The 27999-nt window shown below is 42.0% G+C and overlaps 1 protein-coding gene across 2 annotated transcripts in view; it reads right to left on the reverse strand.

Annotated features, from left to right (window-relative positions):
- The window catches only part of LOC117405123 (SAM domain-containing protein SAMSN-1-like), a 41525-nt gene that overhangs the window by 7677 nt on the left and 5849 nt on the right, over window positions 1-27999 (reverse strand). The window contains exons 4-13 of one of the 2 annotated variants that reach the window (XM_059027916.1): window positions 27950-27990; window positions 27664-27753; window positions 27329-27399; window positions 26432-26500; window positions 26018-26147; window positions 22935-23314; window positions 8088-8171; window positions 7210-7362; window positions 2414-2540; window positions 920-1071 (exon numbers count right to left, since the gene is read on the reverse strand). In XM_059027916.1, the coding sequence (XP_058883899.1) occupies window positions 920-1071; window positions 2414-2540; window positions 7210-7362; window positions 8088-8171; window positions 22935-23314; window positions 26018-26147; window positions 26432-26500; window positions 27329-27399; window positions 27664-27753; window positions 27950-27990 (1297 nt within the window). Of the gene's footprint in view, window positions 1-919; window positions 1072-2413; window positions 2541-7209; window positions 7363-8087; window positions 8172-14163; window positions 14695-22934; window positions 23315-26017; window positions 26148-26431; window positions 26501-27328; window positions 27400-27663; window positions 27754-27949; window positions 27991-27999 lie in introns of those variants that run through there. The other variant, XM_059027917.1, reaches the window with a different exon arrangement.

The raw sequence follows: 27999 nt of genomic DNA on the forward strand, positions 1-27999 counted from the left end.
AGAAGAAGGAGGAGGAGAAGAAGAAGAAGAAGAAGAAGAAGAAGAAGAAGAAGAAGAAGAAGAAGAAGGAGAAGAAGAAGGAGGAGAAGAAGAAGAGGAGGAGGAGGAAGAAGAAGAAGAAGAAGGAGAAGAAGAAGGAGAAGAAGGAGAAGAAGGAGGAGGAGAAGAAGAAGAGGAGGAGGAGGAAGAAGAAGAAGAAGAAGAAGGAGAAAAAGAAGAAGAAGAAGGAGAAGAAGAAGAAGGAGGAGGAGAAGAAGAAGAAGGAGAAGAAGAAGGAGAAGAAGGAGAAGAAGAAGAGAGAGAAGAATACTCATACAAGCTTCCCATTGTAAATGTGCATGGTAAATGTTACAGTTTAGCCATGCTTCTACCATGGTTATACTATGCATTTACCATTGTTTACCATATTTTTTTCATTTCCTGGTTTAAATTAGAACGGCAATGCCCATATCCAACCAATGAAAACTTTTTTCCATGGTGTCCCTAATTTACAGTTTAAGTTTTGTATCACTGGTGTGGAATCTACTCCTTTCAAACAATACAAACAGAGGAAGACAATTTCAATATCATGGGGCTAGATTCTCAAAAGAACCATTAATGACATCAGACTCCTATAAAACTATGATCTAGATTCTCAAAAGAACCATTAATGACATCAGACTCTTATAAAAATATGATCTAGATTCTCAAAGCTATTTTCTCCAAGTCATCATTAGCGCAATTATTTTTTCTGAATGGGAAAAAAAATTAAACTAAAAAGAGTAAGAAGCAAGGCAGTACTTCAGTGAAGCCCCTGAATGAAGTCTGGTCCCTGCATTGTGTGCGTTTGTCCTTTGTGACATGCTGCAGTGCAGTGAAGAGCTTTGAGAAGGCAGACCCCTGTGTGAATGGTTGGAGGTGTCCAGCCCCTGCCCTGTACCTTGAGTTTGAGGGAGTCGCTGTCGTACGGGCTGGGGATGAAATCAGTGTGAACTCGGCAGCTCCCACAGAAGGGCCCACAGTACGGCACGTCCTCTTCCAGTCGAATGCTGTCCCGGTTACTGGATCCATCCGAGCCACTGGTGACCCCACCTGGACACAGCAAAGTGAACAATGACCACCCAGCCCCGGACAATGCCTCTCACAGCATGTTCATCGAGGTCACACAACAAGAATAGACCGTGGACAATAACAGTCACAATACACATATTATATACATGTCATTACGCGGAGCACTACTCCATGCTCATGGGAATCTTTTTGTTTTGCAAGTCTGTTCAAAGGAACAGTTCTAGAAGTTCTGGAAGAGTTCCATTGCTACCTATCAGTCAATCTAAACACCCGTTTTATTCCTCAGCACTCTTTAAACCAATAGCAACTCTTAAAACCAATGAGCTTTGAGAATCAAGGGCTCTCTGGAGGTCCTGTAGGCTACAGCAGACGCGTTGCTGCTTTTCACACATTTTAGCATCAGAAAAGAGAAGTGACAGCCGCATCTCCAGAGCAAGTTCTCACGCGACATTCTCAACACCACAGAGCCTGCGATTGAGTAACACTTTTAAGAGTTCCCCTTTGTTAGATAAACCAAAAACATACCTGTCAGCCTACAGTCATTACTAAATATCTGAAAGGAACAATGAAAAATGACTGTATTTCAATCATTTATTTGATCCATACTGTATATACCAGGATGGTGGTGCTGTGACTCTATACATATGAGTGCCTACAGTATGCCTGGGTTGGATGTTCACTTTGTTCCTCCAGGGTTTGGAGAGAATGTTGGCTGTTTTGTTACATTCAGTTCAAAATAAACCAAAACCCAGGGTCTTACCTGCTATCAACACACAAAATAAACCAAAACCCAGGGTCTTACCTGCTATCAACACACAAAATAAACCAAAACCCAGGGTCTTACCTGCTATCAACACACAAAATAAACCAAAACCCAGGGTCTTACCTGCTATCAACACACAAAATAAACCAAAACCCAGGGTCTTACCTGCTATCAACACACAAAATAAACCAAAACCCAGGGTCTTACCTGCTATCAACACACAAAATAAACCAAAACCCAGGGTCTTACCTGCTATCCACACAAAATAAACCAAAACCCAGGGTCTTACCTGCTATCAACACACAAAATAAACCAAAACCCAGGGTCTTACCTGCTATCAACACACAAAATAAACCAAAACCCAGGGTCTTACCTGCTATCAACACACAAAATAAACCAAAACCCAGGGTCTTACCTGCTATCCACACACAAAATAAACCAAAACCCAGGGTCTTACCTGCTATCCACACAAAATAAACCAAAACCCAGGGTCTTACCTGCTATCCACACAAAGACACCATTTCCAAATATGGTAAACATCCTTTTATTTGCATTCATTTTACCAGCAGTTCATTTCAAAATGTGTGTTTGATCACTTACTGGAGGAGCTCCTGCCACTGTACAGGCTTTCCATGGAGTCGCTGGCTTTCATAGAGGCTTTCTCTGAGTGCTGGCCGTGCCTGTGATCACCCTCGTGGGTCTCGCAGTCTCGCTCTGTGTCTTCACCCTGACAGGGGACACAAGCAACACAAGCTAAATAATACTCCTTTTATCAACCCTTTGCTGCCCAGTGTCCAAAATATTTGACATTGAGAAAATAAGCAATTAACAGGTATGGGAAGATACTCAGGCAGTAATGGATTCTCATATTGTGTGTCATTGTGCAGTTAGGCAGGGAGATACTCAGGCAGTAATGGATTCTCATATTGTGTGTCATTTGATTTAATTTGAATTATGGCTCAGCTATCCTTACTGTATATTGTCTTTAAAAAAGGACCAAACAGCAAGGCATAGAGCTACAGTAAAAATATGAGTATTGAATTACAGTAACCTCTGGCTAAGAGAACACCCCTCGGGAAGCACCGCCCCCCACACACAGCGGCTCTAAAAGGAATTATGAATATGAGAATGAATTTTAACACAATGGTTATTAACACAGCACTGCCCCCCCCCCCCCCCACACAGCGGCTCTAACAGGAATTATGAATATGAGAATGAATTTTAACACAATGGTTATTAACACAGCACTGCCCCCCACACACAGCGGCTCTAACAGGAATTATGAATATGAGAATGAATTTTAACACAATGGTTATTAACACAGCACCGCCCCCCCACACACAGCGGCTCTAACAGGAATTATGAATATGAGAATGAATTTTAACACAATGGTTATTAACACAGCACTGCCCCCCCACACACAGCGGCTCTAACAGGAATTATGAATATGAGAATGAATTTTAACACAATGGTTATTAACACAGCACCGCCCCCCACACACAGCGGCTCTAACAGGAATTATGAATATGAGAATGAATTTTAACACAATGGTTATTAACACAGCACCGCCCCCCCACACACAGCGGCTCTAACAGGAATCATGAATATGAGAATGAATTTTAACACAATGGTTATTAACACAGCACCGCCCCCCACACACAGCGGCTCTAACAGGAATTATGAATATGAGAATGAATTTTAACACAATGGTTATTAACACAGCACCGCCCCCCACACACAGCGGCTCTAACAGGAATTATGAATATGAGAATGAATTTTAACACAATGGTTATTAACACAGCACTGCCCCCCACACACAGCGGCTCTAACAGGAATTATGAATATGAGAATGAATTTTAACACAATGGTTATTAACACAGCACCGCCCCCCACACACAGCGGCTCTAACAGGAATTATGAATATGAGAATGAATTTTAACACAATGGTTATTAACACAGCACCCCCCCCCCCCCCCCCCCCCACACACACAGCGGCTCTAAGTTACTCTTACGATGACAAGTCCGTTTTGAAAAGATTAAATAAGCCATCTGAATTTGAGTTTGATGATGATGAGTTATCAGGATACAAAACAGTGTAGAATCAGAATCGATTAGCAACGAATCGCTATCGGTGCAAACACCATCATTTAATCCTAGGCTAATTTACTGATGTTTTATGTTATATTTACAAAACCAGAAACACATGGGAGATTATACATATCATTTTGAATGTATAGCAATGTTTGGAAATATTGTTATTGTTATTATATTAGGTTTACTTCGGTCTCTCGTGCTGCACTATTGAGATCATCCTGTGCTGGCCCTGCCTTGGGGCACAAAGTAAAGAAACTAAACTAACCTAAACTAAGTGTTAACACTGCTGGCCCTCGGTTTGTGCCAGAGACCCGTTTAGACTAAACCTTTGCTGTGGTTCAGTACAGGAAGACAAGCCCCGATCATAGGTCTGCACAGACCAGAGACGTGTGCAGTGATAAGGAGGGATGTTTGAGCAGAGACGTGTGCAGTGATAAGGAGGGATGTTTGAGCAGAGACGTGTGCAGTGATAAGGAGGGATGTTTGAGCAGAGACGTGTGCAGTGATAAGGAGGGATGTTTGAGCAGAGACGTGTGCAGTGATAAGGAGGGATGTTTGAGCAGAGACGTGTGCAGTGATAAGGAGGGATGTTTGAGCAGAGACGTGTGCAGTGATAAGGAGGGATGTTTGAGCAGAGACGTGTGCAGTGATAAGGAGGGATGTTTGAGCAGAGACGTGTGCAGTGATAAGGAGGGATGTTTGAGAACACCAGCTGAATTTAGTCAATTTTCTTTTTCAGTGGCATGCTTTGAAATGACTTACATGTACGGTAAGTATCTTACACACTTTTGAAGTAACAACTTATTATCTGAGATCTCGGGATTTGATTGCTGTTAAAAGTTCACAAATTCATAGAATTGCCTTTTCATAGCTCACAACCTGTTACTACTGCCGTGACACAATCCCCTATCAAGTTCAAAGAATTACTGACTGAGTCACTGAAGCCTGGGTGGAAGTGTTGGATTGACTTAATAAATGAAGTAATTGTTTGTGTCTGACTGTACTGTTTCCAGGTGATAAAGACAACTCTATTTGGAGAAATACACAAACAAAGCCTAGCAACATATAAAACAGAATGGCCAGTATTTAGCGCTCAGAGATGCATCTAAACGCAGCCTTGCATTCCTGCTGTTCACATCCTACAAGATAGAAGGATGGCTTTACTGGATGTTCTCTTATTGCTGGTTCCATTTACACTTCTGTTCCTTCACTTGGACCGTCCTTTCCGTCAGTCTTTGCAATGGCACACATAAAAACGCTACATGTCTGAATTCAATAAAAAGTCCCAAAGCTATGGTGATAAAACCCAGCCCTAGTGTTGTCCTATCTGGTCTGTTGGGAAAGATGAAATTGCATTTGGTGCAAGATTAACTGTGGGGGAAGATGTAATTAATTTGAACAGCCGACAGTACTTGTGCTAATGGATATAAACAGTATAGTGAAGCACAGTGATGAAGGTGACAGCAGTACTCTGTCTGAAATGCCTCCAGTAAACCACTATTCTGATTTTGTGCCAAATTGATTGAGTCAGTTTAATCTGAATCATGAATCATACAATAAAGTATTATAGAAGAGAAGAAAAGCACCTTTTCAAAGTGGAATTTTCCGATAACTACACACTTGTAGGGGGTTCCTGGTCATGCTATAAATAAGCCGAGTGCCCAGACGAGGCAGGCATGACCTGCAGGACGAGGGCAGCAGTGATGGGCATCTGCTGCAGGGATCGTGCTTATCTCTGGATCTGAAGGGCTGGAGCAGGGTTACAGACACCCTTACTCTAGACTTGTTTTTAGACTGACCCCTTTTACCAGATACAAAGTGAAACAAACTGATAAACAAACTTTAACAGATCTTTAGGGTCTGGAAAGTAGAAATAATCCCCTTTTACATCTTAAAAGCTGCATCGTTTGGGACTTCCCTTATAAAGAACAGGTTTGAGCCCAAGCAGATCCACAAACACACACATTATGATGAAGGGGCTAAAAAATCTACAGTAGATCCTCAGAGCTGTTGTTTAATACAAAGAGACCCGTGTGTGTGCTGCTTGAGCGATGCAGAAGAACGATGGGGGCCCTGCTGCTCACACCCTTCTGCTGATGAATGTGAAATGAGGAAGGAGTTTCTTCATGCCTCTTTACACAAGAAGCACATTTATTTCTCCTTTTCTCTCCTTCTGTTTGTGGACAGAATGTCATTTATAACAGATAACAGACTACATTTCACAAATGGGAAGTGGCAATCCCAAAGACATGTGTCCTCCATTGCAAAGGCAAGCAAGCCACTTTTGTATTGGAACTTGTAATACTTTTTTTGTACTTGTGTCTGCATCGCTACAGAGGCACTGCAAGTGTCTTTGCTTGAAGAGCTTTACTTAAAAGGGAACTACAGCAGTAAACAGAAAGCACAAGGCAATGCCAATCTGTAAGTAATGAGCTGATTAAAAAAAGAATGTGGAAACTAGTTATACACAACTTAACATGTAAGCTGTTGTCAAATCTGGACAAATCCGATGGAAACTGTAAATAGTGAAAACCCTTCATTTAAAATAAATCTCTTTTATAAATGTCTTGAATATATTGCTTTTCATTACTGTTGGGACCGTCTCATAAAATCCGGGCAGGCAGCAGGAATATAAAATTGAGAACAGGAATGATGAAGGAGGGGCTGTATCTAAACACAGCGCAGGAGCAGCAGATATAACACATTGCACCCAGACACCCAGGCTCCACGCGGCTCTCTCCAGTTACTAAACACAGCGCAGGAGCAGCAGATATAACACATTGCACCCAGACCCCCAGGCTCCACGCAGCTCTCTCCAGTTACTAAACACAGCGCAGGAGCAGCAGATATAATACATTGCACCCAGACCCGCAGGCTCCACGCAGCTCTCTCCAGTTACTAAACACAGCGCAGGAGCAGCAGATATAACACATTGCACCCAGACCCCCAGGCTCCACGCAGCTCTCTCCAGTTACTAAACACAGCGCAGGAGCAGCAGATATAATACATTGCACCCAGACCCGCAGGCTCCACGCAGCTCTCTCCAGTTACTAAACACAGCGCAGGAGCAGCAGATATAACACATTGCACCCAGACACCCAGGCTCCACGCAGCTCTCTCCAGTTACTAAACACAGCGCAGGAGCAGCAGATATAACACATTGCACCCAGACCCCCAGGCTCCACGTGACTCTCCCCAGTTACTAAACACAGCGCAGGAGCAGCAGATATAACACATTGCAACCAGACCCCCAGGCTCCACGCGGCTCTCTCCACTTATAGCTGCCCTTTGCTTCATCTTACCATTTCCTCTGTGAATGCTTTGCTGTACTTTCTGCCCATCTTCCTGCGCATGGTCAGAGAAATGGCCCTCATCTTCTTGCCGATGCTTGTATTACTGGAGGGTTTGTTGTGACTCTGATCGCAGGCCTCCGCTTCACACTCTCCTTCAGCAGCCTGAACAAGAGTGCAATAAAATACACTGTGTTAACTGCAAGCCGTGCTCTTATTACTGGATTAGATTCTGTATTGTAAAAGCATTCTTAAAATGTCATTAACACTGATCGTGTGCAACAACAGAACTCAGCTGATTCAAGCAACAGTTTAAGGAGCTGCAATAATCTCTTAAACCAGCTTTACATTTCTACTTTCTAAGGCTTCTCTGGTCTTTATTTTGCTTACAAAACAAAATAAAACATGTATTTCTTGCTTGTGTACTCTTTTAATCAGATTTTGTTCAAATAAACAGTTTGACCCTGGTCCCAGTACATTTTATCCATGCAATACTTTGTTTTACTATATGTTCTGTGTATGCGTGTGCGTGTGTGTGTGTGTGTGTGTCCGTATTACCATGTGCGTGTGTGTGTGTCTGTGACCCTGTGTGTTTCTGTGTGTCTATTTTAGAGACATTTCCTGTGTACTACAAAATGTACAACTTATATTTTATACATTACACATAAAATAACTAACATTATTATTTTGTGTTCACATTGAGGTAGGTTATGATGACATTATATACCACAAGCATTAAACTTGAGAAGATACCAATATGTGCTCATAAAACAGTCAGTGCACAAGCTGGAGGGTTTTTCTTTCTTTCTCTTTTTCTAGTATCAAAGTTAGTCCAGTTAGGCAGACGTGTTGTTGAAACGCAGCGCATGAGAGAGCCCCTCTATACATACACTGCTCTCCGAGTTGTCTTCTGGTGCAGGCTGTGCTGATGAATGTTGTCTGAAAGCGTCAAATCTCCCAAAGCTGCTGGAGCGCTGCAGAGAAATAATAAGCATGTAAGAGAACATGCATCACAGACAGCAATGAGAGGGGGAGACACAGTGTGAGAACATGCATCACAGACAGCAATGAGAGGAGGAGACACAGAGTGAGAACATGCATCACAGACAGCAATGAGAGGAGGAGACACAGAGTGAGAACATGCATCACAGACAGCAATGAGAGGAGGAGACACAGAGTGAGAACATGCATCACAGACAGCAATGAGAGGAGACACAGAGTGAGAACATGCATCATAGACAGCAATGAGAGGAGGAGACACAGAGTGAGAACATGCATCACAGACAGCAATAAGAGGAGGAGACACCGAGTGAGAACATGCATCACAGACAGCAATGAGAGGAGGAGACACAGAGTGAGAACATGCATCACAGACAACAATGAGAGGGGGAGACACAGAGTGAGAACATGCATCACAGACAGCAATGAGAGGAGACACAGAGTGAGAACATGCATCACAGACAGCAATGAGAGGAGACACAGAGTGAGAACATGCATCACAGACAGCAATGAGAGGAGGAGACACCGAGTGAGAACATGCATCACAGACAGCAATGAGAGGGGGAGACACAGAGTGAGAACATGCATCACAGACAGCAATGAGAGGAGATGCAGAGTGAGAACATGCATCACAGACAGCAATGAAAGGAGACACAGAGTGAGAACATGCATCACAGACAGCAATGAGAGGAGACACAGAGTGAGAACATGCATCACAGACAGCAATGAGAGGAGGAGACACAGAGTGAGAACATGCATCACAGACAGCAATGAGAGGAGACACAGAGTGAGAACATGCATCACAGACAACAATGAGAGGGGGAGACACAGAGTGAGAACATGCATCACAGACAGCAATGAGAGGAGGAGACACAGAGTGAGAACATGCATCACAGACAGCAATGAGAGGAGGAGACACAGAGTGAGAACATGCATCACAGACAACAATGAGAGGAGGAGACACAGAGTGAGAACATGCATCACAGACAGCAATGAGAGGAGACACAGTGTGAGAACATGCATCACAGACAGCAATGAGAGGAGGAGACACAGAGTGAGGACATGCATCACAGACAGCAATGAGAGGAGACACAGAGTGAGAACATGCATCACAGACAGCAATGAGAGGAGGAGACACAGAGTGAGAACATGCATCACAGACAGCAATGAAAGGAGACACAGAGTGAGAACATGCATCACAGACAACAATGAGAGGAGGAGACACAGAGTGAGAACATGCATCACAGACAGCAATGAGAGGAGGAGACACAGTTTATATGATGACTCGGATACAATGCAGAAATATTCATTCTTATAAAATCACAAAGGGCCTGTGACCCCTGTTTATCAGAGCTTTTTAATCCAGTCTGAAAAAAACCCAATAAATACAATAACTGAAGATTGAAAAACAACTAAGAAGATTCATGTTGGGACTATGAAGTAACTTTCTTAGTCGGGTTTCTGTCTCCTCAACATATAGATAGAGACAATAACAGATGAACACTTTTAGTATTTTTGGGTATATTCGTCTTGCAGTTTGTGCAATGGAACTGCAGCTTCAAGTTCTTAAAAAAAATATGTGTGTGTGTTTGTTGCCGGAATACATCTAAAAAAGAACTCATCAGTCTGCTTTTGAAAATAGAGTGACCAGCTTCACACTTTGCAGACCTCCTTGCTACTTCAATAAGACAAGGCTGCGGAATTGGACGTCTTGTATAAATCTATAAGATGCAGTTTAACAGCAACAGCATCATCAAATTCCATAGAGAGCTCTAATGCACAGTCAGGCGCGTCACCAAATCAAGTTCAAATACAGGTAGTGTACAGTTTATTTAAGAATGTCTGGTCAAAGGAATGAGTCTTTATAGAAGCACAGAACTATGCAACAGATACCGAGTTTCTGATTCTCTGGAGTCATGAGTTATAGAGTTAGAGTGCCTAAAATCAGAAAGGCTATTGAAAAGATGCTGTACAATTCCATACATTAGCCAGTTTACAATATGATGTATGCATTATGTATATATTGCTTACAGAAATCGAACAGTCTGGACTGAGGTTACAAGCTCTCTAACACCCAGCCTCCCCATGCAGGCAGGTATATAAAGGATATAAATGAGAAATCTTGAGGTGATTGTATTGACTAAACTGAAAGATGAGTAAAATAGCTACTCTTGCTTCCTTCAAGCATCCATCCACACAAAGGGGTTGAATGACATGAGTTCTGTCTAAGTGACTGTGCTGTCTGACTGGGAGTGCTGTAGAGAGCAGATGTATTCACACAACGTGGCTGTGCTGTCTGACTGGGAGTGCTGTAGAGAGCAGATGTATTCACACAACGTGACTGTGCTGTCTGACTGGGAGTGCTGTAGAGAGCAGATGTATTCACACAACTGCAAGCAGCATGCAGTAGAGGTGTCGTCTACGTGTACAACAGCACACAGCACAGAGACACTGGGCGCTATTGTCCACTGTGTGCACTCCGCGTAGCAAATGTATAAAGTGGAAAATCAGGCACAACACATCCTTAGTTATCCAGCTGGAGTTGCATGTACCAATTCACTGCAAATCTGGATGGATTTTCATGAGGGAATTTGAGTCATCTGTAATCCATCGAAAAGCTGTCCATGCCACTGTGCCAGCCACCCTCCGAAAGTAATTACATTGGGCACATAGCCTGATAATCTCTTTTAAATACCAAACAGGAGCTCTCTCTGGTCGAAACGGAAACACATTTAACCTGCTCGTCTCTGCTCTGTCCCCAGGCTGCCTTCACCACTGACAATAAACTAATAAGACACAGCTCATTATAATCCATTCAGAGATACTATCTCAGTCTGTGCTTGAGCTGACAATGCTAGTCTACATGCAGGGAGATTCAATGAGCCCAACTCACAAACCTATACCAGCACCCAGTCTGTGCTTGAGCTGGCAATGCTAGTCTACATGCAGGGAGATTAAATGAGCCCAACTCACAAAACTATACCAGCACCCAGTCTGTGCTTGAGCTGGCAAAGCTAGTCTACATGCATGGAGATTAAATTAGCCCAACTCACAAAACTATACCAGCACCCAGTCTGTGCTTGAGCTGGCAATGCTAGTCTACATGCAGGGAGATTAAATGAGCCCAACTCACAAAACTATACCAGCACCCAGTCTGTGCTTGAGCTGGCAATGCTAGTCTACATGCAGGGAGATTCAATGAGCCCAACTCACAAAACTATACCAGCACCCAGTCTGTGCTTGAGCTGGCAATGCTAGTCTACATGCATGGAGATTAAATGAGCCCAACTCACAAAACTATGCCAGCACCCAGTCTGTGCTTGAGCTGGCAATGCTAGTCTACATGCAGGGAGATTCAATGAGCCCAACTCACAAAACTATACCAGCACCCAGTCTGTGCTTGAGCTGGCAATGCTAGTCTACATGCAGGGGGATTCAATGAGCCCAACTCACAAAACTTTCAAGACTGTTTTGTTTTGCTTCATTAAAGTGAGTTTGCAGTTTGTGAAATTAATTGCTGTTTATATCTTAAGATAATGTTTTAAAAGCAGTCCTTCAAAGCTTTGTGAATGGCAGCCAGTGGTTCTCACTTTTGCATGATAAAATCTGCAAAGCAAGGTGATGGATATCTTCAGAGTGCAAGCAACACGAAACATAGCTGCTTTACATTCTATATACTCTGTTGTGATGATCTAAACAGTGGCTGAAGGGAAATAAAGCCATTGGGATCCACTATGTTTGTTGATGCATGAAAGCTTCCAATGAATGTGTGTTTTAATAGGCTTGTAGTTTTTGTACTGCGGTTGCACTGTATGATCAGGAGGCAGGCTGCAATTCTAAGTATTGTGATCTGTTATGACTTGTTGAAGTCTTGAGCCATATCCTCTGACCTGGCTTGCCTCTGCTTTTCAAACACTACATCCTGTTGAAGATGATAACACTGCAGTGCGCATCTACAGTGTCTCGCAAGTCTATTGATGTGTTAAATGAGCTGGAAAACCAGTGTCTGTTTCACTTGAGTTTATTCAGATGTTATCAAAACAAGGAGCCAACAGAAATCCTGCTTATTTATTAAACTATACATATTTTTTTCAATGGCCCATTTGTCACTGTTTTCCATGATGTCACTCTAAATAAAAAAAAAGTCTGTTTCAGAGCTCTTTTCAAAATGTCCGCTGTAGTGCACCAGGGTTTGAGATCTGTCCTCTAAATCACTGCAGGAAGAGCGATTAAAAAACATAACAAGTGCTCTGGCTTTTCTATTGCGTGGATCGGTATCACTGTGCTGCCTGTGTGACAATGTGGGCAGCAATCCTAACACACTCAGTGCACTAGAGCAGACATTTTAAAAAGAGCTTTGAAACAGACTTTAAAGTTATACGTGTAAAAATTTTCAGAATGTTAACAATGAAAAGAAAAATTACAGGTATGTTAGACCAATAAGCCTGACTTCTATTATATGTAAACTTATGAAAACTATAATAAGATCCAAAATGAAAAATTACCTCTATGGTAACAGTATCCTGGGAGACAGTTAGCATGGTTTTAGGAAAGGGATTTTTTGCAACATCAACAATGGATAATTGCAAATGACATTTAATAAAGAAAAGTGTAAGGTACTGCACGCAGGCAATAAAAATGTGCATTATAAATATCAGATGGGAGATACTGAAATTGAAGAAGGAATCTATGAAAAAGACCTAGGAGTTTATGTTGACTCAGAAATGTCTTCATCTAGACAATGTGGGGAAGCTATAAAAAACGACAACAAGATGCTCGGATATATTGTGAGAAGTGTTGAATTTAAATCAAGGGAAGTAATGTTAAAACTTTACAATGCATTAGTAAGACCTCATCTAGAATATTGTGTTCAGTTCTGGTCACCTCGTTACAAAAGGATATTGCTGCTCTAGAAAGAGTGCAAAGAAGAGCGACCAGAATTATCCTGGGTTTAAAAGGCATGTCGTATGCAGACAGGCTAAAATAATTGAATCTATTCAGTCTTGAACAAAGAAGACTACACAGTGATCTGATTCAAGCATTCAAAATCCTAAAAGGTATTGACAATGTCGACCCAAGGGACTTTTTTGACCTGAAAAAAGAAATAAGGACCAGGGGTCACAAATGGAGATTAGATAAAGGGGCATTCAGTACAGAAAGTAGGAGGCACATTTTTACACAGAGAATTGTGAGGGTCTGGAACCAACTCCCCAGTAATGTTGTTGAAGCTGACACCCTGGGATCCTTCAAGAAGCTGCTTGATGAGATTCTGGGATCAATAAGCTACTAACAACCAAACGAGCAAGATGGGCTGAATGGCCTCTTATGTTCTTATAATAACGTTGTATTGCCTATGTAACTGCTTTTTGCTTTAGAAAGACTAAATCAATCTATATAGATAACTGAGTCAGACAAAGTATTTGCTTCAGATTTTTTATGAATAAAATAAAGCTTGATGTTCAACAAACTGTATTTTTTATAGAACAGTTCAGTGAATAGCAATTCAAACTGATAAATTAAAGCCCACTGACTTATGTATTTCAGATATATATATGTATTGTATTTATGTTTCATTTCTTTGACCCAGTAATACAGTACTCAAGTTTCCTTATGTAAAACGCATCCTTAAGTTAAATACATCAGCATTAACTCACACTTTGTTCCACATGATCCCCTTATACAGAGCGATGTGTGTAGTATTGCATATCCTGTCTTACCCAATATACATCTCATTAATGCGCTGCTTTCCATTCTACACGAGTGTATTACAAGCAAATAATGCCTTGCTGGTGTGATTATAAGAGTGGAGCGCTGTACCGTACTCCACAGCAATGTAACGAATCACATCATCAGAACTGAACTAAATCAATACACACAAAAACACTCACATACATGTCAACCACATGGAATAAAACCCGTCTCACTGCTGAAATGATTACCACTCAGGAGGAAGTCATTCTGTCTTACCTTTGGCTTTTGGCATTTGGGTTTGTCCGAAACATTTGAAGATTTCCTTTGCAACATTGTTTTGTGTTTTAGAATCTGAGTAAAAAGCCTAGAAGTGTGTCTCACTGCTGCACTGCTGACACAATGTAATCCTCCGTGGGCACAACTGTGACAGTAAAACTGAAGACTTCTCTATTCAACTAACTTCCTTATGAGAGCAGGATGTGAGCCAATTAAAAGAGGAGGAGAGACCAGGCCACTTTTACCAGCCACTTGAATGTACCAGTCTGCAGACTGAAATACATGCAAAGAAAGACAAACATTTACCTTGTAATCATTATAAGAGCTGTGTTGATTTCTACACTAGACCCGTCACATTTACCTTGTAATCATTACAAGAGCTGTGCTGATTTCTACACTAGACCCGTCACATTTACCTTGTAATCATTATAAGAGCTGTGCTGATTTCTACACTAGACCCGTCACATTTACCTTGTAATCATTATAAGAGCTGTGCTGATTTCTACACTAGACCCATCACAGATATTTAAGGGTCTTAGGCTAAGAAGTTTAATGAACCTCAAGCTTTATGTAATTAGTTCAAATGGGCTGTAAGAAAACTTAAGGATTAAGTTTAGGGTCTTTCTCAGACTAGCTCATCTCAGCATGTTAAATATCAGACCCTTACTGAAAAAAAATTAAATCCAACTCCATGTAATGAAAACACAAACACCAGTTACACAAAAAAAAAACAGTCTCTAAATCAGACATGACATAAAGGGCTCTTATCCACAAATCTTTAAAGACTGTTATAAAGAGATTTAACAGTGCTTTGAAAAATGAGAATAAACATCCAACCCTCTCTGAAACATCTGAAAAAGGGTTTTATGACCTGCAAACTGGATTTAACTCATATATATATATAAGATGAAATTAGGAAACTTGCTGGAGCAGCGTGGATGAGGGACGCAGCAGACAGGCTTGTGTGGAAGAATCTTGGGGAGGCCTTCATCCAGCAGTGGATTGAAAAAGGATGATGATGATGATGATGACATATATTCATATTCCAAAGGCTCAATACAAGGTCCAGTTGACACAATACACATGTGAGATCTCTGTATATGTTATTTAGTGTGGCCCCATTGGAAAGTGAATGTTTTAGCGCAACAATGTCAAATTCCCAATCATTGCTTGAATGCGGGTCCAGCCGGTTGCCATGCTTGTTACCTGGGTTTACTTCACTTCCCTGTAATGACATCATTGTGAGCGTTATCCGGTGATTCATGTGCCGTTGCTTAAGAATCTTCCCAAAGATTGACAGACTAACTGTGTGTGTGTGTCATCAGAGAGCTCAAGCAAGAGGGCTGTTTCATAACCGTCTTCCATCAAGCTGTATTCAGAACAACACAGTTTAACAGCTTAACCTGCCAGACCCAAGCTGATCATATCAATGAAACAAGGGTGTGTGGAACCCTTCATGCATGACAGCCTCATATGAGGACAGAAAAAACAAAACTCTCTTCTACTCTATATTGACTCAGAAATGTGGGGAAGCTATAAAAAAGGCCAACAAGATGCTCGGATATATTGTGAAAAATGTTGAATTTAAATCAAGGGAAGTAATGTTAAAACTTTACAATGCATTAATAAGACCTCATCTAGAATATTGTGTTCAGTTCTGGTCACCTCGTTACAAAAGGATATTGCCGCTCTAGAAAGAGTGCAAAGAAGAGCGACCAGAATTATCCCGGGTTTAAAAGGCATGTCGTATGTAGACAGGCTAAAAAAATTGAATCTATTCAGTCTTGAACAGAGAATTGTGAGGGTCTGGAACTAACTCCCAAGTAATGTTGTTGAAGCTGACACCCTGAGATCCTTCAAGAAGCTGCTTGATGAGATTCTGGGATCAATAAGCTACTAACAACCAAACGAGCAAGTTGGGCCAAATGGCTTCCTCTCGTTTGCAACCTTTCTTATGTTCTTATGTTCTACTTCTTATGTTCTTATATGGGGGCGTATGGAAGAGGCAAATGCATGACAGCCTCATATGAAGATGCTATTTCCGCATATAAAGCAATGGAAAAAACTGAAACCATCTTCAATTCAAATCTATATTTATTATTGTGACCAAAATGACTTGTTTCAGCTGTTTCTTTTTTTAAGACCCAGTTTTTACTGAACTCTGCCCCTCTCCTCTTTAGAAACAGCTGCTGAAAGAACCACTTCTTTGAAATAAGAGCAGTTTACTATTGAAAAATTGTGTCTGAGACATAAAAAGTGATGAAAGGGTCACTCAGAACTGTGATGATGACACTGCGGTACAAAAGAAAAGGGGAACAGTGTTACCTTTCCCTTCTAGATCAGCTCTCTGTGCATATCTGGTGTCAGGGAGCCAGTAAATGAGGCTACAGGAAGAGGTTCTGCTTCCTCTTGTTGTTACATCACTCGCTGCTGACTCTGCATTGCTGCATCTGCACCAATCAGGAGCTTTCAAATGTAATTCTACAGCAAGGAGGGTTCCAGTATGTGACACCGCATCACACACTAAATAACACATCAATATCCACAAATACATTCAGTACATTATAACAGCATGCCTCTTACTAACTGATTAACAAATAACACATCCATATCCACATATACATTCAGTACATTATAACAGCATGCCTCTTACTAACTGATTAACAAATAACACATCCATATCCACATATACATTCAGTACATTATAACAGCATGCCTCTTACTAACTGATTAACAAATAACACATCCATATCCACATATACATTCAGTACATTATAACAGCATGCCTCGTACTAACTGATTAACAAATAACACATCCATATCCACATATACATTCAGTACATTATAACAGCATGCCTCTTACTAACTGATTAACAAATAACACATCCATATCCACATATACATTCAGTACATTATAACAGCATGCCTCTTACTAACTGATTAACAAATAACACATCCATATCCACATATACATTCAGTACATTATAACAGCATGCCTCTTACTAACTGATTAACAAATAACACATCCATATCCACATATACATTCAGTACATTATAACAGCATGCCTCTTACTAACTGATTAACAAATAACACATCCATATCCACATATACATTCAGTACATTATAACAGCATGCCTCTTACTAACTGATTAACAAATAACACATCCATATCCACATATACATTCAGTACATTATAACAGCATGCCTCTTACTAACTGATTAACAAATAACACATCCATATCCACATATACATTCAGTACATTATAACAGCATGCCTCTTACTAACTGATTAACAAATAACACATCCATATCCACATATACATTCAGTACATTATAACAGCATGCCTCTTACTAACTGATTAACAAATAACACATCCATATCCACATATACATTCAATACATTATAACAGCATGCCTCTTACTAACTGATTAACAAATAACACATCCATATCCACATATACATTCAGTACATTATAACAGCATGCCTCTTACTAACTGATTAACAAATAACACATCCATATCCACATATACATTCAGTACATTATAACAGCATGCCTCTTACTAACTGATTAACAAATAACACATCCATATCCACATATACATTCAATACATTATAACAGCATGCCTCTTACTAACTGATTAACAAATAACACATCCATATCCACATATACATTCAGTACATTATAACAGCATGCCTCTTACTAACTGATTAACAAATATCACATCCATATCCACATATACATTCAGTACATTATAACAGCATGCCTCTTACTAACTGATTAACAAATATCACATCCATATCCACATATACATTCAGTACATTATAACAGCATGCCTCTTACTAACTGATTAACAAATAACACATCCATATCCACATATACATTCAATACATTATAACAGCATGCCTCTTACTAACTGATTAACAAATAACACATCCATATCCACATATACATTCAGTACATTATAACAGCATGCCTCTTACTAACTGATTAACAAATAACACATCCATATCCACATATACATTCAGTACATTATAACAGCATGCCTCTTACTAACTGATTAACACCACCACCTACCAACACCCCCTTTTACTGGGACAAAAACCTGCGCTGCTTCTTCACTTTAAGCAAATTCCAGATGAATGCAAATATTTGGAACTGCTCGACCAGCGTTGATGTCTCATTGAAAAGCCAGAATGAGCCTCAATAGGCCTCAATCTGCTCTGGAATTTGTCATCTTCTTTAACCACATTCTGAGACATTTTCATGAAAATCAATTCCATTAAAAACGGAGGTCGGATGGGGCTGCAGCCTGGGGAAGCCTCAACACTTGTCTTTATGAATATCAATAGTTTTCATTAATTGAATACGCTGTGTGCCACATACAGTAAACTTCACCACAGGTCATTCCCACAGCTCCTGATGCACACAATAAGGATGGATTCTGATAAATTCCACTGAAGCCTCATAAGACCTGAGCCCCATGATGCAATGCGAGATGCATGACGTAGCCATGCTAAACTCATTATGATTGATCTTCTCTCTGTGTTATAAGCATGCAGTAGCTGTTTAAGATGAGCCCATAATGAAACGTACAGCAGTGTGTAAATGTATTAGAATACTCCACTGCTTCTGTCGTTTGGATTTGCCGTGCCTATGAAATCACACCACTGGATCTGAAAATCTTGGGAAATTGTCAAAATAGGCAAATTAGTGATTGTCTAATTTAATTGATGACTTCAATAGGCCATGCATGCAATTCATTTACAATAGTATGAGAAAAAGAACACAGAGCCACACATGGTAAAACGCAGGAGACTTTTTAGAAGTTGTTTAAGATGCCTAATTAAAAGTACAAAGTGGTCTAACATTTTCACATGAGAGCCTATTGTTTCTATATCACAAAAAAATTAATTCTCACACCCTGAGGTTTTCATGCAGGGAGGTATATAAAGGATATCAATGGGTTTTCATGCAGGGAGGTATATAAAGGATATCAATGGGTTTTCATGCAGTGAGGTATATAAAGGATATCAATGGGTTTTCATGCAGTGAGGTATATAAAGGATATCAATGGGTTTTCATGCAGGGAGGTATATAAAGGATATCAATGGGTTTTCATGCAGGGAGGTATATAAAGGATATCAATGGGTTTTCATGCAGGGAGGTATATAAAGGATATCAATGGGTTTTCATGCAGTGAGGTATATAAAGGATATCAATGGGTTTTCATGCAGTGAGGTATATAAAGGATATCAATGGGTTTTCATGCAGGGAGGTATATAAAGGATATCAATGGGTTTTCATGCAGGGAGGTATATAAAGGATATCAATGGGTTTTCATGCAGGGAGGTATATAAAGGATATCAATGGGTTTTCATGCAGGGAGGTATATAAAGGATATCAATGGGTTTTCATGCAAGGAGGTATATAAAGGACAGGGTTAGCGATACAGTAACTACTATGTAAATACACAGTAACTAGAGACGCTTCGTGTAGAGTCTTCCCATATTATTACTGGTCCCCCTTTGAGGGTCTTTTTGTACAGCAGGTCTCTCATCAGCACCTGTTCTTCATTTATGTGTGATTCATAAAGGAGACAAAAAAAATGAAATCAATGTGTCCACATAATGGGATCCAACAAAAAAAGACAACGCTATAAAGACATTGTAATTGAATCCATCCGTGACTAAAGTTCCTCATGAGCGGTGTTCCTCTTCCATTCTGTAAACTTCTTCTGTGATTGATGTCCACTCAGCTTACGAGACCTGCTCTTTGTATTAATGATATCCTTCTTTACACTGTTCATGAACACCTCCACTTCACTGCATTACAGTGCTACTGAACTGAAGGCATTCCTCACTGAATACTGAACTGAAGGCATTCCTCACTGAATACTGAACTGAAGGCATTCCTTACTGAATACTGCATTACAGTGCTACTGAACTGAAGGCATTCCTCACTGAATACTGAACTGAAGGCATTCCTCCCTGAAGGCATTCCTCACTGAATACTGAACTGAAGGCATTCCTCACTGAAGGCATTCCTCACTGAATACTGAACTGAAGGCATTCCTCACTGAATACTGAACTGAAGGCATTCCTCCCTGAAGGCATTCCTCACTGAATACTGAACTGAAGGCATTCCTCACTGAAGGCATTCCTCACTGAATACTGAACTGAAGGCATTCCTCACTGAATACTGAACTGAAGGCATTCCTCACTGAAGGCATTCCTCACTGAATACTGAACTGAAGGCATTCCTCCCTGAAGGCATTCCTCACTGAATACTGAACTGAAGGCATTCCTCCCTGAAGGCATTCCTCACTGAATACTGAACTGAAGGCATTCCTCACTGAATACTGAACTGAAGGCATTCCTCACTGAAGGCATTCCTCACTGAATACTGAACTGAAGGCATTCCTCCCTGAAGGCATTCCTCACTGAATACTGAACTGAAGGCATTCCTCCCTGAAGGCATTCCTCACTGAATACTGAACTGAAGGCATTCCTCCCTGAAGGCATTCCTCACTGAATACTGAACTGAAGGCATTCCTCACTGAAGGCATTCCTCACTGAATACTGAACTGAAGGCATTCCTCACTGAAGGCATTCCTCACTGAATACTGAACTGAAGGCATTCCTCACTGAAGGCATTCCTCACTGAATACTGAACTGAAGGCATTCCTCACTGAAGGCATTCCTCACTGAATACTGAACTGAAGGCATTCCTCACTGAATACTGAACTGAAGGCATTCCTCCCTGAAGGCATTCCTCACTGAATACTGAACTGAAGGCATTCCTCACTGAAGGCATTCCTCACTTAATACTGAACTGAAGGCATTCCTCACTGAAGGCATTCCTCACTGAATACTGAACTGAAGGCATTCCTCACTGAAGGCATTCCTCACTGAATACTGAACTGAAGGCATTCCTCACTGAAGGCATTCCTCACTGAATACTGAACTGAAGGCATTCCTCACTGAAGGCATTCCTCACTGAATACTGAACTGAAGGCATTCCTCACTGAAGGCATTCCTCACTGAATACTGAACTGAAGGCATTCCTCACTGAAGGCATTCCTCACTGAATACTGAACTGAAGGCATTCCTCACTGAATACTGAACTGAAGGCATTCCTCCCTGAAGGCATTCCTCACTGAATACTGAACTGAAGGCATTCCTCACTGAAGGCATTCCTCACTGAAGGCATTCCTCACTGAATACTGCATTAGCACACCCTGTTTATTTTTCCATGTTCAGTGTAATGATAGTTAGACTCCGTTTAGATGAATGTTTGTCTTTAGTAAATCATACCTTTCTTCACTTTGAATAAGGCTTGCTGATTCTCATCACACCTTTGTGAACCGCAGCACAGGTGTGAATACGGAAGTAGGGACTGTCTCTAAAAACTCCACTCAGAGGCTATCTTCACAAACTAATTCACGTTCAAATGTTGTTTCCTCTCCCTCAGAGTGACTTGCAGAAAAGACTTTGTTTTTTAATGGTGATCCCATCATAGTAAAAGGCAGAACCCCTTGAACTAACACTATTAGAATATAAAAAGAGCAGTATTGGAGCACTGGCTCATTTGCAGATTATGTGTGAATTTGTACACTGCTCTCCACATTACTACCACTGATCCATATGGGATTCTTTTAATTCAATAAGTGGTCATTCTTACTGTGTGGCGCCTCATCCTCCCTCTATATCTGCATTGTACTCTCTGTGCTGCCATTTATTTCAAACAAATCTCTGTTCCTGTTTGTAATTAGAATTTGCAGATGTTCCCTTAATCCTTTAGTCAGTGCTGCTGACTTTGTCACGACAAGTGAGAACCTCAGAGCGTCAGACAAGACTCCTGCTGCACAGCAGTGTCACCCAGTCCAGGTTTTACTACCAGCTTGATTAGCCACAGTGTGTAGAGGTAACAAGCTCAGGCGTGTCTTATTAAACTCACAGTAAAACCAGGAATGGATCAAACTGCTGTGCAATGGCAGTCTTATTTCCATCCCGTTTTACAGACCCAAATGCAGTACTGATCAACATCAGTGGACACATTAGGCCATATCTAAATATTGATAAATGCTAAATGTATGGAACACTAGAATAGAAATGCGAATTCTCTGTGATATTGCAGGTCTGTCTGTTAATCCTCTGGCATGGGGCTCTGGGTCAGGGATGACAATTGTAATAGAAAGATGCAGCACAGACACAGGGCTGCAGACACTAGACAAAATGATATTGCTTAATACAGCTATGTTTAATCAGGCTGCCTAAAATCACAATCCAGGATTATGCTTGCTAATCCATTTCAATACACTCTTTTCACTGGAAACCAAGCTGCTGTGTGGCTTGCATACCACCCCAGTAATGTGCTCTCTGTATGGACAGGATACTTTCATTCTCATCTTTAGGGTCTGCATTGAAAACACGGGGAGCCTGATGAGCTGATCCCGTCCGTGAGTCCCTCTGCCCGTCTCACACTGCATGGGGAACACGAGAACTGCCTTGATTTCACACCAGTCTTCACTAAACTGTCATCACACACTCCTCACCCTCCTACAGACACACATGCAAACCGACCCTCCCGTACACAACGTATTACTGGACGCTTTTCTAAATAATCCGAAGCAGCTAACAGCAGCGTTCATGTAAATGAATTTCTCTCCTGGCTTGAGGAATACTGGCCCCCAGTCCCCAGTTTGAGAACCACCAAGTAAAAAGGTTTGTGGATGTAAAGCTCATTCCTAAACAAATCAAAACCCTCACCTTTGAATCCCAGAGATCCACATCAGTGGCTGAGCGTGGAGCCCTCGGAAGGGCTGGATCGTGTGCACAGCACTCAGCCTGGTCCCAGTCCTTTGATCTGGGCAGGGTGAAGTCGTATCCGTACACCCGGTGCTCGGGGATGATCCTCTGGCACGTGTGGTAGCTGTGGTGCCAGGGCAGGGGGTACTCTGTGGGATTGCTCCACCCCGGACGGTACGTCCTGTCCAGGGAGTTCCATGTGAACTCTGCACTCGGCTCGTTGTCCTGGCTCTGCCGCGGTGGAGGCTCTGCTTTGCTCTGCTTCTTCTCCTGGTTCTTCAGTAGCTTTATGCAGGATAAGACAGGACTGTCCTCCACAAAGACTGCATCCTGAACGCGTGCTGTTGAAACAGAAGAGCACAGAGAAAGCTAACAACTTAACTGAATTACAGCCCCTATCCACAAAGGCATTTTAACAGCAAGTAGCTTCAAATAATCTTTACATTTGTTCTAGGTTCTTGGTTATAGGTTCTGAGTTCTAGGTCTTGACAACTGTGAATATATTAGAAGAGATCAGCAGTCACAAAGTGGAAAAAACTTGTGTGTGTGCGTAAATGTGTGTGTTAGTGTATGTGTCTCAGTGTGTGTGTGTGTCTCAGTGTGTGTGCATCTCTCAGTGTGTGTGTGTGTAAATGTGTGTGTGTTAGTTGGTGTCTTAGTGTGTGTATCTCAGTGTGTGTGTGTTAGTGTGTGTTAGTGTGTGTGTGTTAGTGTGTGCATGTGTGTTAGTGTGTGTGTGTTAGTGTGTGCATGTGTGTTAGTGTGTGTGTGTGTGTGTTAGTGTGTGCATGTGTGTTAGTGTGTTAGTGTGTGTGTTAATGTGTGTGTGTGTGTGTGTGTCTTATATGAACTTTCCATTTGTTAAAACCGCAAAGAAAAAGTGCTGCTGTTTTGGATTTTCAAAGAGATGCACACACAGGTTTCACTGTGGTTCTGTGGGCTGGAGCTCAGCCAATTACAGCTCTGAACTCACTCAGCTATTTAAATCACACGTGGGAGTCAATGAACCCATCTCAACAGCGGCACATCTAAATGAATGCTTCAATCGTTTAAATAAGGCCACGGTTATAAAGAACAAACATTTCTCTTGAGTGGATTTCTGTCTGTAAAAACGTGTAGAAAGCCGTGCAGGGGTGTGTTTTCATGATTTAGAAACGCTACCGCCCAGATCACACTGAAAAAACCCCATGATTGTCAAGACGACACCAGGAAACAAATGCATTAACTAGCTTACAAATCAATAAATACAATACATTCTCAGAATGATGATCCTAATAAACATTGATAGATTTAATTGAGTTCCGTGTTCTTTATGCAGACAGGAAATCGTGGGCAGAGAAATGAACAGGCTTTGAAGAATTACATCAATATACCCTCACTCAGTACACATCAATATATACACATCAATATACCCTCACACAGTACACAACAATATATACACATCAATATACCCTCACACAGTACACAACAATATATACACATCAATACACCCTCACGCAGTACACATCAATATATACACATCAATATACCCTCACACAGTACACATCAATATATACACATCAATATACCCTCACACAGTACACATCAATATATACACATCAATATACCCTCACACAGTACACATCAGTATACCCTCACACAGTACACATCAATATATACACATCAATATACCCTCACACAGTACACATTAATATATACACATCAATACACCCTCACACAGTACACATCAATATATACACATCAATACACCCTCACACAGTACACATCAATATACCCTCACACAGTACACAACAATATATACATATCAATATACCCTCACACAGTACACATCAATATACCCTCACACAGTACACAACAATATATACATATCAATATACCCTCACACAGTACACATCAATATACCCTGCTGCTAATTCTGTTTTGTAATGTAGTATATTTCTAGTGTAGCGGCTCTGTGTTTCTCTTGGTCTTGGTTAGAATTCTGAAGATCAGGATGTAGTTTATTAGTACTGTAGTGTTATAGTAGAGTGTGCCCGGCAGACAGACAGACGGATGGAAGACTGATCTCTCAAATACAGCCTCCCCCCCACCCTGTGTTACTCACTGCTCGTCACAGCAGCGTTCCTGTCCTCCCCACCCCATGTTACTCACTGCTCGTCACAGCAGCGTTCCTGTCCTCCCCTCCCCGTGTTACTCACTGCCCGTCACAGCAGCGTTCCTGTCCTCCCCTCCCCGTGTTACTCACTGCTCGTCACAGCAGCGTTCCTGTCCTCCCCTCCCCGTGTTACTCACTGCTCGTCACAGCAGCGTTCCTGTCCTCCCCTCCCCGTGTTACTCACTGCTCGTCACAGCAGCGTTCCTGTCCTCCACACCCCGTGTTACTCACTGCTCGTCACAGCAGCGTTCCTGTCCTCCCCTCCCCGTGTTACTCACTGCTCGTCACAGCAGCGTTCCTGTCCTCCCCTCCCCGTGTTACTCACTGCTCGTCACAGCAGCGTTCCTGTCCTACCCTCCCCGTGTTACTCACTGCCCGTCACAGCAGCGTTCCTGTCCCCCCCACCCTGTGTTACTCACTGCTCGTCACAGCAGCGTTCCTGTCCTCCACACCCCGTGTTACTCACTGCTCGTCACAGCAGCGTTCCTGTCCTCCACTCCCCGTGTTACTCACTGCCCGTCACAGCAGCGTTCCTGTCCTCCCCTCCCCGTGTTACTCACTGCTCGTCACAGCAGCGTTCCTGTCCTACCCTCCCCGTGTTACTCACTGCTCGTCAAAGCAGTGTTCCTGTCCTCCCCTCCCCATGTTACTCACTGCTCGTCACAGCAGCGTTCCTGTCCTCCCCTCCCCGTGTTACTCACTGCTCGTCACAGCAGCGTTCCTGTCCTCCCCTCCCCGTGTTACTCACTGCCCGTCACAGCAGCGTTCCTGTCCTCCACACCCCGTGTTACTCACTGCTCGTCACAGCAGCGTTCCTGTCCTCCACTCCCCGTGTTACTCACTGCTCGTCACAGCAGCGTTCCTGTCCTCCCCTCCCCGTGTTACTCACTGCTCGTCACAGCAGTGTTCTTGTCCTCCTCATCAGGGCTGCACAGACTGCTTCTCTTCACTCGGACCAGCTTCTGCAGCCTCTTCAATGTTCCCCTGGATTCAGTCTCTTCCTCATCCGCCACTGCAGCCTGAGCACGAGCAAAACAAAAGAATATTACACAAGAAGGACACTTATTAAAAGTGGAAATATAGATTTATATATACACCGGGATGTTTACTGCAAATGTGATAGATATATATATATGAACATAACTTAGATATTTTATTTAACATCATGTAATCAAAGAAACTACCAAATGATATCACAAAAGTCTACCGGTCAATGGAAATCCTGTGTTTTGCAACAATCTAATAGAAATAACCTGTTTGCCAAATCTGCTGTATTCCTAGTTGTTTAGGCTGATTTACTCACCATCTCGTGCTGCTGTTGTTTGCTGTCACTGTGGTCCCAGTTTGGAATCCAGGCATCATAGCTCAGAACCTGAAAAACAAAATGAACAGAAAACAAACTCTAAGACAAAGGAGGAGCAGCATGCTGTAGAGCAGGGCTGGCCAGAACTGCCTCTTCCACTCCTGCTCTTTGAACTGACTCCACTCCTGATCTTTGAACTGCCTCTTCCACTCCTGCTCTTTGAACTGGCTCGTCCACTCCTGCTCTTTGAACGGCCTCTTCCACTCCTGCTCTTTGAACTGCCTCTTCCTCTCCTGCTCTTTGAACTGGCTCTTCCACTCCTGCTCTTTGAACTGCCTCTTCCTCTCCTGCTCTTTGAACTGGCTCTCCCACTCCTGCTCTTTGAACTGGCTCTTCCACTCCTGCTCTTTGAACTGGCTCTTCCACTCCTGCTCTTTGAACTGGCTCTTCCACTCCTGCTCTTTGAACTGGCTCTTCCTCTCCTGCTCTTTGAACTGGCTCTCCACTCCTGCTCTTTGAACTGGCTCTCCACTCCTGCTCTTTGAACTGGCTCTTCCACTCCTGCTCTTTGAACTGGCTCTTCCACTCTTGCTCTTTGAACTGTCTCTTCCTCTCCTGCTCTTTGAACTGCCTCGTCCACTCCTGCTCTTTGAACGGCCTCTTCCACTCCTGCTCTTTGAACTGGCTCTTCCACGCCTGGTCTTTGTTCCAACCCTGTTCTAAATGGTTTAATCAAACCAATTAAACCTCCATCCAGACCCTGAAGTCATTCATGATCTCATTTTACCTGTTAAACCTGGAGTGGAATGGCCCTCCAGGACTGGGATTGGACACCCTGGCTGTAGAGGCATCAACAACATTGAAATGACCTTTGAAACTCTTTCCAGGTGTATTTACCTGGGCCTGGCTCTCCTTCACCCTGTCTTCAGCATTCAAGAAATCAGCCAGGAAGTAATCTTCCACCAAGTCTAAAGTCAAGCAGAAGAAAACATCATTGGCTTTATTTAGTGTAATATACTGTGCAGCAGTTTGTATATACGAGTAGTATTGTACACGTGTGTGTATTCCTGCACTCATCAGTGTTGTAGTGCGTCATACAGCAGTAACAGCACTCTAACAGAGAGCTTCTCAGGAGGGCTGGTTAGATCGCTCTCTTCCCCTCTCCCCCCTCTCTCTCTCTCTCTCAAGTTGTATCCACACTGTGATTAGGCAGGTTTGAGCTGCTCCTGTACCTTCATGAAGACAGTTCTTTCCATGGCTCGATAGACCATTCCCTTTCTTTGTGGAAGTCTTCCAGAGCAGAGTATTACACTCCGTGTTATCTAACGGAAGGAAGAAAAGCATTTACTGAAGGACATTTCGGTTTACAGGGAGAACGTCAAATTAGCTTTCGTTTTTGTTTCTTTTTTTACAAGTGCCTTCATCTTGCTGTACTATCAAAATGTTAATTATGAGTATTATTTACAATACTATTATTATTATTATTATTATTATTATGAAATTGAAAAGCATACAGACCTAAAGATTCATTCTGAGACACAGATTTCTGGATCGGCGTTCTGAAACAT

The sequence above is a fragment of the Acipenser ruthenus genome, chromosome 8 (assembly GCF_902713425.1).
Source record: "Acipenser ruthenus chromosome 8, fAciRut3.2 maternal haplotype, whole genome shotgun sequence".
Classification (NCBI taxonomy): domain Eukaryota; kingdom Metazoa; phylum Chordata; class Actinopteri; order Acipenseriformes; family Acipenseridae; genus Acipenser; species Acipenser ruthenus.